The following is a 12,810-nucleotide window of genomic DNA, read 5'->3' as shown; positions in this document are numbered from 1 at the left end:
GTCATATGACGTACATGTACGTCATATGTCGGGAAGGGGTTAAATATGGCTTTTATCCTTTATTCTATACATTTCTATTTAAATTTATGATAAAGTACAAAGGTAAATTAGTGTAGCCAGTGTAAAAAGGATGAGTAGATGTGTGTATTCTTTAAATACTAGTTTACTTTTTAATTTAATATATTTCATATATGTATTATTATCTTTAATATATTTAAAGATGTTAATACTGTACGTGAATGGCTCGGCAAACAGATGTAGCACTTGTTATTTCATTATTATTTCATGTGCTGCTGCTTGTGTGTTTTACAAATTGTAATATTGACATACATTGCAATACATTAGTCGGCCACCATATGGTACTTTGAGAGAATAACTACTATGCTTGGTAAATAAGTAAGTACATTAAACAACAAATGCACACTGTGCTTGGTAAATCAAATTGCCATTGGATGAATCTGCAGCCACTGTGGTCTGATCACAGATGGTCAAAAACCCATTGGCATATGAACTGTAGGGAACTACAGTACAAGTTATTCACCTATGCTTCCTATCAGGTCACAATGCTAGTAATACTACTGTATATAAACAAAAATCCATGCCAGTGATCCTGGTCGAAGACTGATGCTTACAAATGATATAAAAGCAAAATCAAATAAGCACACATATTTCAAAATTGTGTTCTTGGCCAAAAGGGCTTCCAAAACTATTGTTCTCCTCTTTTAGGGGGGTATGCAATCCCTGCCGCTATTTCCAATGGGGAAAATAGTGGCGGGCACCTATTCAATGCGCTCTTGGCCAACAGCATTGAAGAGGCAGATCGACAGAATGGGCATGACTTTAAAATATTTCGGGCCCGTTTTGTTGTTAATGGCCGTGAATTGCCATGATCACAGTTGAATCCAAGGCTGTTTACACGGACACGCCACTTTTTTGATGATCGCCAAGTGGGACATTTAATCCTGAATGGTGATTTGCTGTAGATCAAAACGAAACGGGCCAGGGCCCTGGCTCTCGGAACGGATCGAGAGTCATGACCTGGGATTGCACACCCCCTTAATAGCTTAAAAATAAAAATGATTTTTTTCTCAATCCATCATAGTTTCAGTGTAAATATTTTCTGCAAACCTGTACATTATATGCTGCAGTTCTTGCTGTGGGGATTTAATGACGAACCATGCTGGTATTGCAAGTAACATAAAATGATTGAGGAGGAGATATCGTAATGTATGCACATTACTTGATGGTGGCAAATCAGACATCTTTAAGAGAAACAAGAACAACGAAAACAGTATGTTGGCAGCACCCAAAACAACTAAAACAGAATGTCTCTCTTAGAATAGTAGAGTTAATTAACAAATATTAATCAACAAAAATGTACCCGTATATACTCGAGTATAAGTCGACCCGAATATAAGCCGAGGCACCTAGTTTTACAACAAAAAACTGGGGAAATGTATTGACTCAAGTGGGACCCTCACTCGAGTATAAGCCGAGGGGGGCTTTTTCAGCATAAAAAATGTTCTGAAAAAGTAGGCTTATACTCGAGTATATATGGTATGTTGCTGCTACACAGACCTACTTATTTAAATGCAGAGTTTATATAGTCGCTATTGGAGGAGATATTTAAAAATGATTTTATCCATGTTTATGCATACTTATGTACTTTGAATCAGGTGGACAGTGGGGCCAGACTAATCATGTTATTCGGCCCCTCTCCTCTCAGAAAAGCTGCTTCAATTGGACAATGCAGTAGTTGCATAGTGGCAGATCTAAACTTAACTTAATATCATAGAATCGTGTATGGGTGGGGGGTTGGGTGCAATTGGGCACACTGTCTTTCTAGTTTTAACACTAGCCTTTTGCAGAGCGCCACATCCTGCCCATTTTCTGAACAAAGTAATATGCCCTGCCCATAATTGAGTGCTCCACTGATGTCCAGTCAAAAACTTTCATTAGAGGCAGTGACGAGCCGTCACCCATCTAACCTACTGTACCCTAGTGAGCTTGCCTCTTTCCACAGTTATTTTCTATTTTCACTGTTTGTCATTACTATATCAACTTTGCAGCAGTAAGGCTATCAGATTCTGAATAATGGTATTATCCCCCTATTTACTCCTCTTCATCTCATGGTTCCCCCCCTCCACACACACACACACAGACACAATCACACACACAACTGCCGCTCTTCTTACTTGGCTGATGTGCCATGTTAGGGCTTGGAGCTGGTAGACATCAGCTATTGAAGATTATGTGGAATAGCTGGTACATGAATAGTCACCTAAGCACATCCCTGTGTATGAAAACACATAGTCACAAACAGGACCCATATTGCAAAGAAAGTCATCAGTTGTATAATAGTAGATTGGCTCACGTGTATGCAATGGCCTCCATTTTTTTATATGGTTCGCTTTATCTAGGATCCCCCACTAATATCCAGATGTTCTGGTCACTTGTCAACAACAACAACAAATTAGTTGTCAATCTATTGGCAAAAAATGACTGCAATAGTGGCGGATAAGGCCATAGTTTACTAGTCGGGGGCCAGATTGTTTTCGCCTATGCAAAAGAAACTAAACAAATTGAATGTTACATTGATTAGATTAATATCGTATTACTTGAAGTTATATAACTGCATACTTCTGCTGAAAAGATGCATAAAAAATGTGGGCCATCAAAATTTAAAAGGTGATTTCCTCATTTGTCAGTACTCTGCCCCAAACAATCCTAGAGTGAAAATTGCTTTCTATTAACAGCCGCACCATAAAGTAATAGGCATTTTTTTTTAGATTGGTCCTTTTGCCACAAGTAACATGTTCCTGGTTCAGCCAATCAGCCCCTAACTGTCACTTTGCAAGCACCGCCTGCTGAATGATAGTTATAGAATGACAGGGGTAGATTTCACATAGAATCCAATGTCCCATACAATATCCCTTAAATACAGAAAACTTATTGATCATCAATATCATGGGCACACATGAACGATTGAGTAAATGATCAGAGGGTTAGATAGGTTGTTTAATAGCTGTAAATCTATATACAACATCATTGTCACATTGTTCATCATGCCAACACACAGAACGATGTGGCCAAATCCTGCACAACAGATCATTCATCTTTCTGCCTGCTAAAGGGATCATCAGGCTCGATGAACGACCGGCGGGCACCCTCATTGGATCATGGTCCTTCCCACATGCAGAAAGATTTTAAACAATTGGTTGTACCGATTGGTCGAAAATGGCCAAATTGCTTAAAAAAGTCTTACCTTGTGTGGGCACCTTTAGGAGTATTGAATATTAGTAATTGTTCCATAATGCCATCTTGGGGGGTGGGGAGATAGTTTGACATACTGTATAACTCTGTAACAACTTTGCTTAATTCCTTTCTGTTTCCAAAAATTGCACTACAATTAAAACTGAATGTAGAATAGTATATAGATGTGAGTACTGTAAGCATGAGAGTTTAATCTTTAGATTTAATTCTGTCTGCGTTTTTCTATTTCCATATCACTCCAGGCTGTATTTCTGAGTTCTTTCCCAGCTGTATACTCAGAGCTGCTGAAGTTGTTTGATGTTCGGGAAGTGGCAAACTTGGTGCATGATACTCTGGGCTGTCTGCCAACAATCGTGCATGCGGAAGACTCCTTACAAGATATAAAACTTCAGTGTATTGCAAAGACTGTGGAAAGTGAGCTCTACAGCAATCCTGGTAAACACAGCAATACAAACTCCCCCTGTGTCATTGTGTCTGTGTGTATGTATGTAGAGGTAATATCTGCCTACCCTGATGGTGAGTCGTCTGTTGTTGAACATTGCAGCCAATTGATTCTGCGCTGAGGTTTGTTCTATAGAGAGCTTAATAATGAAGTGGTTTAAAGGGAAAAAATATCAGAGAAATTATACCTTAGGAAATATTTACCTTATACATAAGGCATCATCTGTATGGCAAAAACCATGAAAGCAAATATATTCATGGCAGCCCATAGGATCTGCGACGCAAGGTCCACAGGAACATGCCCCACATCGCAATCGCAGGTAAATTACATGCGATGTGCCCATTTTTATGTGAACCATAGCAGCAATGCGTCGGGATCACATTAAAAGTGGCCATTTCTCACTATTGAATGGTGGTTTAAATTTTATCCACGGCCTGCCGGATTAATATAATTTCACTTTCATATTGCCAGTGTCATGGTCAGAGTCCCATGCCTCCCAAACAGCCATATTCATCATTATAGCTGCCAAGTTTGCTCATCTTTGAGAGTTTAATTGGCCTCTTCAGCCAGCAGCCATATTATTAAAACAGCCTTCTTAATGAAGTGTAGGATACAACACGTGCCACCAAAACATTTCTGGCATGGACCCGACAATACCTCTTAGTGTATAATGTGGTATCTGGCACCAAGAAATTGGAGCAGATCCTTTAAGTCCTGCAGGATGCATAGTGGGGCCTTCATTTGTCGGGGTGTGAGCTACTTTCCAAAAATGAAAACTCTGGATGAGCTACTAATTTTTTTTTTAAATAAAAACAGGCTAATAGCTAAATGTTTCATAGAAAAACAAACTATTTATTTAAAAATGAATACAAACAGTGACATAGATATATCCACATCCATCATGTTCAGTCATTTTTATAGAATTCACAGTCACCATATCAGGATTCCAATAGCAGGAGAAATACCCCCCAAAATGTATTTTATGTGTATTATTTCAAAGAAAGGTGGAAGATAACGTGCTGCCATGGCGTTACACAGAATACATACATACATTTATTAATCGTTTCTTATATAGCACGGCATATTCCGTTGCTCTTTATAGTTGGAAACAACAGTGATAAAACAAACTGGACACAGTACTTGCACGTCTGAGTGCATGATTTTTCACATGGTACCAGTCACTCCAGTCTAAAGCTTGCCCACTGAAGCAGACAGGTCTCTCACATACAGTATAACAGGACCATAGGCGAATCTAGGGGGTGGTCCGGGGGTGCACAGGACCACCCATTAGCCCATTTTGTAGCTGAGGGATGGGGCTTTCCAACGAGCCCAGCTCGTGTCTCTAGCCCCCTGGGAACCGGAGATACTGCCAGGCAAAGCTGGAACGTTTTCCCTATAGGATAACATGGGACCCGCTAATTCCGACCTGCACCCAGTTCAACAGCTGCCAGTTCCCCCTTCTGCATCACTGAAGCTCAAGGTTGATGTCAGTCAAACCCAAATCGCCGGGCCTTCAATCTGATACCAGGCTTGATCCATATGGGTTAATTGGTTCCAGGGATATCGAGGTTAAACCGTTTTTTTTTTTTTTTCATTTCGTAAATGTCATTTCATGACTGTTTATGTTCTTTGAGGGCAGATTTCTCTGGAACCAAACAGCCCAGTTTCACGGGACCAAAAATCATTCAAAGCCAACTCAAAAGTTCTTCAATATGATACTGGTCTCATGTAAATGGGTCAGTTGGTTCCGAAGATATAGCTTGTTGGTTAAAGGGGTGTAGGGAGAGGGGAGTGTTTGTCTCTCCCCCTCACACCAGAAAATGCAGGGACTAGGCTGGTGTATAAGGGGTCAGCCTGGGAATGTCCCTGCATGATCCTGGGTACCACATTCCCGGGTAAATCCCTGCATTTTCTGTTGTGAAAGGGGTATTATTTCAAACAGCCGTGACCTGCAGTGCTCTATATACAGCCGGGCAGCCCCCTGCTCTCTGCCCAGCTGTCAATGACTGTCACCCCTGCAGCTTCCGCTCCAATTCTTCTCCCCGCTTTCACCTTAGCCCGCCCCCCTTTAATCATGTGGTGCCGGCGCCCGGGGTGCTCCCCCGATGTCACGCACAACATCGCGCATAATATTTCAAATGTCCACGCGGCTAGAGGGGACACCAGGAGGGGAGTGGGAGCGTGCTCTGCGCTGCGCTCTGCTCCTCTCCCCATAGAAGCAGCTGCACCACTCTCCATCTCTCCCTGCAGCAGCAGCGAAGGCTCATATAAAAATTTACAGTAAGTGGCACTTTTGGGGGCATTGCTTAAGGGACGCTACAAGTGGCAGTATGTGGGGGCATTACGCATAATGTGTGGCTTGATGTGTAAGGGGCATTACGGTGTGCAGCATCATGTGTAAGTGGCATTATGTGTGCAGCATCATGTGTAATGGACATTATGTGTGCAGCATCATGTGTAATGGGTACTATGGTGCGCGGCATCATGTGTAATGGGTACTATGGTGCGCGGCATCATGTGTAATGAATACTATGGTGTGCGGCATCATGTGTAATGGGTACTATGGTGTGCGGCATCATGTGTAATGGGTACTATGGTGCCATCAAGCAAGAACCCCCTAGCAATGAGCACGTAGGTAAGCAGCACTTATGTGGCAAATATGTAATGGGCATTACGGTTTGTTATATAGTATGTAATGGGCATCATGATGTGTGGCACAATGTGTAATGGGCATTATGGTGTGTGGCCTAATGTGTAATTGGCATTACGGCATTCGGCATTATGTGTAATGGGTATTACGGAGTTTGCTAAAATGTGTAATGGGCATTACCGTGTATGGTCTAAAGTGTAATACCACACCCCTTTTTGTGATGCCACGCCTCCTTTCCATGGGGCCACGCACCTTTTTGATGCGCGGCTACGCCGCGCAAAGATCCCCCTGCTATTGTGTCTGGTTCTGGGACCACCCATTACCATAATTCTAGATTCGCCTATGAACAGGACATACCTGAAGCCTCCCATTTTCAAGAAATGAATCATGTGTATGTAAACTGGTTCCATATTGGAGCCTGCAACTTTTCTTTGTTGCCTTCAACAGGTCACAGCCCATGGCCTGCTTCTAGTATTCCACATTATTCTGGGGGATGCTGGGCTGCCTCCAAGGCTAGCAAGAACACTCAAATATTGTTCATGCTGTGACCATCATGTACCTGGCATATTTGCTGCCCTGTGAGTGCAGGATACATATGCCCAGTGATAGGGCTGAAATATACACATGCCCAGTTATGAAGCTGCATATATGCACTATACATGTGCTGTGTATCACATGGGTATCTAGAAATGTTGGTGGTGTCTGGAATATATGATGCACACTGCTGTTTTGCACATGGGGATCTGGGAATGAATACTGATGTCTATCACACAGTGATGTGGGTATCCCCGTAGTGTAGTTTGTTTGGCAGACAGAGATGTACGGATGCCTATGCAGAGTTGCAAGAACAAGTTAGGATGCCACACTATATGGAAGACAGGATAATGGTGGTGTGCTGCAGGTTCACAAACTGGGTATACTGCATACATACAAAGAGGAAAATGTATAAAAAAATATAAACCTTTGTGCTAGCCAGTGTTTCAAAGGCAGCTTTTACCTGATGTACAGGATCCGTGGAGGCAAAATTCTCCCTATGAGCAGGTCCTGCTGCATGGATGCCAGTGACCGCTGCATGGTGTAATACCACTTTCCACCAGATCTGTAAGACTCAGGGAAGGGTAGGAGGCCCTGGGATCTGGTCTGCGGTTCAGGGATGATCACTCAGATGGTTGATACAGTAGAGGGAAGCCATGGGTAAAGCACAGTGACCGGCGGGTGCATGTCCAGCTCTGTCTACAGCACATGGACCCGATACATGCCACAGCACCATGTGCTGTGATTGCCGCAAAGTGACCTCCCTTCACAAATGAGCTACAGGTTGCTCGTGAGCAATGGGTTGGCAATTGCTGGCTTAAACTAATTTTTCTAGCACATCCCACAGATGCTCGATTAGATATCTGGAAAATGTGGTGCCTAACACCTTGAAATTGTTGTTATGCTCCACATAACATTTCTAAACAGTTTTTGCAGTGTGGAAGAGTGCATTTTTAACTGCTATACCATTGCCAAGAAGGGATGCCCTTTTAATCTGCAACTGTACAAAGATACATAATGAAAAACTGCAAATGTTGCAGCAGCTGGAATGGCAAATCCTAGTAGCTGCGCATATCAATCACAGATCAGTTGATTTATCAAAGTTCTGAGTTGCCCTGTGATTTGCACAACATGGCTGCAGGAAGCAAGATGCCAGAGCCATTGTAACTGTGGGATCATACCAGATCGGCTCGCCTTCACTCCCCACATGCGTCAATAAGCCTAAGGTGACTGGCTCAAAAGCCGTTTCATCAGTTGTCCTTCCTTTAAATACTTTTGGAAGATGCTAACCACTGCATACCAGGAACACCCCACAAGATCTGAGGTTTGGAGATGCTCTGACACTGATGTCCAGCCATCACTGTTTGGCTTCTGTTAGATTTGCTCACCAACTTATACATTTTTCCTGCCTCCATCATGTCAACATTGAGAACAGATTTTTCATTTACTGCCTAATATATTCCACCCCTTGACCAGTGCAATTGGAAGTGGTTTTAATATTATGGCTGATTGGTGTATACCCACTGTGTTTTTATAACAAAAATCTGGATCGTTATGTTAAAGAAGGCTCCTGCAGCATTATATGTGGAAGGAAGGCTAAAGACCATGCAAGTTGTCGGTCTAGTTTTTTAGTGGTGACTTATGTAATCTAGAAAGAGAGATGTCCAGTACTCGCCTGCAATTATTACAGTTAGATTGTGGTACAACCCAGACATTCCCTACTTTGCTTTAGCTCACCGCTGTTCAATTACGTTACAGCTATAGCCACGCTCATCGTTGCTGCGCCAATCACCAAGTGCTCATAAAAAAACATTGAGCAACGATTCCGTGGGTTTGATTTTGGTGCGACAAGCAAGCACGAGCAGCTGAGCAGCTGAATTGCGGCAATGATGTGTGGCTACATCTGTATTTAAAGCAGCCTGTGAGTAGTACATTCCTAAAATGCAGTGCGTTAGGACAGGAAACAGTCCTTACAAATATGTAAAACAAATCCGATTGACATTGTAGTTAAAAATGTTTGAAATTCTCCCATCGTTTTATATTGTTCAGTAAGTTGTGTTATTTATAATAAATTGAAATACATTTTCTGTTTTCATTGCTCACTAGCAGGAATTTAGACTCCTAAAATTGGGTTCATTTTATATACCTGTTGTGTATGGACTGATGTGTTTTTCAAGGCAAATATTGGCTTTGAGCCATTAGTCTCATATTACTTAACTTGGCTAACACCTTCAATAAAACATTATATCAAAATTAATTATTTCTATGAAAACCCAATGTGAAAAGTTTTTTATTAAAATCCAACAATATAAAATGAATTGGACACGTGAGAGCTTTTACAAAGTCTGATCAGACAATTTGATGTAAAATGGCTGATTGAAAAGTAATGTAAAAGGAATGCCTCTGGTTTGCTGTCCCATAGGTAGACTTGGCAGTGCTATGCTGGTTATTGTGAAGCTCATACACTGAGGTGGATGATTCTGCAGTTGTCCTGTCATAGTATTGTCATGTTTGGTCACAGTGAGTGGAAGATCTTTGTATGTTTTTTTAATGGCAGATGAGGAAAACGTGTCTGTGAGATTGGTGAACAGCAGAACCATGACTTTTTTCACCAAAGGAGGGAACACAGAATTTTTTTTCATAGAGGCAATTTTGCCGTTTTCCATACCCTCAAATGTTTGCATTCTGGATCAAAATGATGAATCCACAATTCATCACATGTCACAATCAATGTGAGGCAATTGTGTATCCTCTTAAACATTTGATTGGTGTTCTTGCATGATTCAAATCTTTATCGCATTTGCCCATCTGTGAGACTTATGGGTACCCACCTGGCAGACATTCCATGCATTTTTGGTTCCTTTGTCAAAATATGCTGAACTGATTCAAATGAGATGAAAAGTGAAGCTGAAAGTTTGTGTAAAGTTAACCTTCTGTCATTTTGCATCAACTATACAGCTTTGGCAATGTTGACACCTGTAACTGTGGTGGAAAGTCTCCCAGATCGAAAAATCAGCAATTTTTGCTCCTTTTTTGGGCAAAATTAACTCACCCAATTCAATCCCCATGTTGCCTGTGTGAAAAAATAACCAATTTGCCACAAATCCACTTGGTTTTTGGTGAATTTGCGGACGTTTTTGCCCATGCCAATTTGCCAAAAAAAGGGAAATGGAATCGTCGAAAATGCCTGTGATTGAATACTGATTGGTGTATTATTGATGATTAGTCACTTGCACTTTTTGAAGTGCATACAAAATACTGCAGTATGGCTAATTGTTTTCTCCATTGTATGCTTACCGTACTATTTCATGAGTTTAATTTCCACTCTAACACAAAATTCAGTTTCAAATCCCTGACATACTGTGTACACATGGTAAGATATACCTTCCGATGTTGACAATATAGTCAACATCGTGTCGGCATCACATACAGATCGCAAGGGTTTCAACCCTTGCGATCTGCATGCAATCCTGATGCGCGTTCACATATCGCAAGACAGATAGTCTTGGCTGCATTGACTATATAGTGCAGATCTGCACTATATAGTCAAAATTGTGCCACTGTATTCATGCCGTGCGATGCGAGTCCCGATGCGATCTGATCGTATCGGGACTCGCATCGCACGGCATATCTGCCGTGTGTACACACCATTAATCTCCGGCATGTCTTCATCATCCACCATGACAAAACATACAAAGATCTTCCAATCGCTGTAACTAAACAAAGAATAGAAACCACAGTCTAGACACATCAGTGTATGAGCGTCACAATAACCAGCATAGCGTTGCCACATCTACCTATGGTACAGAAAAACAGAGGCTGTCTCATTACTTTTCTATCAACCTCATGTAAAGTTTATTTTTACAGATACTGTTTTATCAGTAGGATGTCAAAATGTTTAAATCATGGTATGCACAATAAATGTGTTTAATCACCTGGAGCATACAATGCATCAAAATAGGATGGTCTAACTTAGATAATGATATGGAATGTTTGTTATTTTAGAATCCCGGTTTATACTCCTCCCTGTGGTCCTCCACCACCTCCACATGCATTTGCAGGACCAGAGAGATCTTCTAATGTGTGCACGTATCCTTAGCAACATGTTTTGTCTAAGCAAGAAAAGCAGCTCAGTAAGTAACTACAAGAAATGTATTATATACTTTAACATGCTAAACAGTAACCCACAGCTGACTGTAAAACATTTCCAAATTTCTCATCATATAGAAGAAGTGCACTGCAGGTGCTTGGCATACAGCTGTAAAGCTATTATTTTGCTCTAAATTTTAATTTAATAGTATTTTGTGATACCAGGCCTCATCTCTAATCACACAGCAACTTGCAAAGCTTAGATCTCTTTGAATTTATGATTACACGCTGAGCCTAATCTGTTTCCTATGTCTTGTGCTGTAACACTGTCAGGGAGCAAGAGGAAGATACTGTACACAAATTTACAGCTATTTCTACCCTGTCGCTTTGTCCTTTTTGAAGCTGTTTGGGTGCATCCCTCTGTTTTACCATTGATAGTTTAATGCCATTGATGTTAACACATAGTTGCCTACCCTCCTGCATCCTGTGGCTGGAGAACACAGTTTCTCCCTAACAAATCCACGTTTGGCTCTTAATTTCTGGAAGTACATAGGAAGGAATTCTAGGAACGGACATTGGACATAATATCTAAATGGGACTATTGGGTGACTATATCCGTACATTCATTTACTCCATATATGGTATCACTGATTTTACAGAAAAAAAAAAAAAATTGAAATATGTCTTTAAAGATTCCCTTTATGGTACTTGTGGATTATCACGGCTCCCATCGCATGCCATATAGAGTGGCATGCGATTGGATACGATTTTTGCAGTTTTTAACCATTTTTTTTACAAAATCGCATGCGATCGCATGCGTTTTTTTAACAGAAAAGCATCCAAATGCATTGAAATTAGTATCAAACATGTTCAATGGCCCCCAAATGTCATTTTTGAGGCTGTACCACCCCCACTATCAACGCGAACCCGAAGCATGGCAAGCGCAGCGAGCCCACGAGGGGCGGCGGTACGCGTCCTACGACCTTTTCATACCCCCACTATCCACGTCGGCGTGGAGTTGAGAATAGAAAGTGTGGCGAGGGGACGCGGACACCTGTGAAGCCCGCGAGGGGACGCGTATACCTGTGAAGGTATCCGTGCCCCTTCGCGGGGCTCGCTGCGCTTGCCACGCTTCGGGCTGGGTGGCTCGCTGCGCTCGCCACACTTTCTATTCTCAACTCCACGCTGACGTGGATAGTGGGGGTATGAAAAGGTCGTAGGACGCGTACGGCCGCCCCTCGTGGGCTCGCTGCGCTCGCCACGCTTCGGGTTCGCGTTGATAGTGGGGGTTGGTACAGCCTCAAAAATGACATTTGGGGGCCATTGAACATGTTTGATACTAATTTCAATGCATTTGGATGCTTTTCTGTTAAAAAACGCATGCGATGCGATTTTTTGCTATACGATGCACATCGTGGGAGCCGTGATTGTCCACAAGTACCCCCTTTACTATTTAGTTACACCTGTTGCATGGGTTTTTAGATATAGCGCAGTTATACCCTTTTCTGTACCAGTTTTTTCCTTTTGGGTTTGACAACCCCTTATATTCAACTGCAGTTTTGCAATCCCACTCCTCCCTAGGCGCTTTCAATCTCCCTCTCTCTCTCATTAGTCTACCAATCTCCCTCATTTCCCCTAGCCCACATTATGCTGTTACATTTTTTTGGGAAAAAGGAAAGAGAGATAGATACATTTACATTGAATCATCTGCGCCATTTCCCAGCACTTTACCAAGTATAGTATCTCTTACTAACTGCTTTGGGGCTCATCTACATTTGGATATAAGTCATTTTAAAAGATTCCTCTCAGATATAGCAGCACA

The 12,810-nt window shown here is 41.8% G+C and overlaps 1 protein-coding gene across 2 annotated transcripts in view; it reads left to right on the top strand.

Annotated features, from left to right (window-relative positions):
• The window catches only part of DOCK4 (dedicator of cytokinesis 4), a 357,536-nt gene that overhangs the window by 223,698 nt on the left and 121,028 nt on the right, over positions 1-12,810 (top strand). For both annotated transcript variants that reach the window (XM_083182741.1, XM_083182740.1), the window contains exons 23-24: positions 3,516-3,708; positions 10,905-11,032. In XM_083182741.1, the coding sequence (XP_083038867.1) occupies positions 3,516-3,708; positions 10,905-11,032 (321 nt within the window). The remainder of the gene's footprint in view (positions 1-3,515; positions 3,709-10,904; positions 11,033-12,810) is intronic.

This window comes from Crinia signifera, chromosome 4 (assembly GCF_055691185.1).
Source record: "Crinia signifera chromosome 4, ASM5569118v1, whole genome shotgun sequence".
In the NCBI taxonomy this organism is placed as follows: Eukaryota; Metazoa; Chordata; class Amphibia; order Anura; family Myobatrachidae; genus Crinia; species Crinia signifera.
Note: the sequence above shows the minus strand (reverse complement) of the source record. Positions and strands in the feature narration are given on the sequence as shown.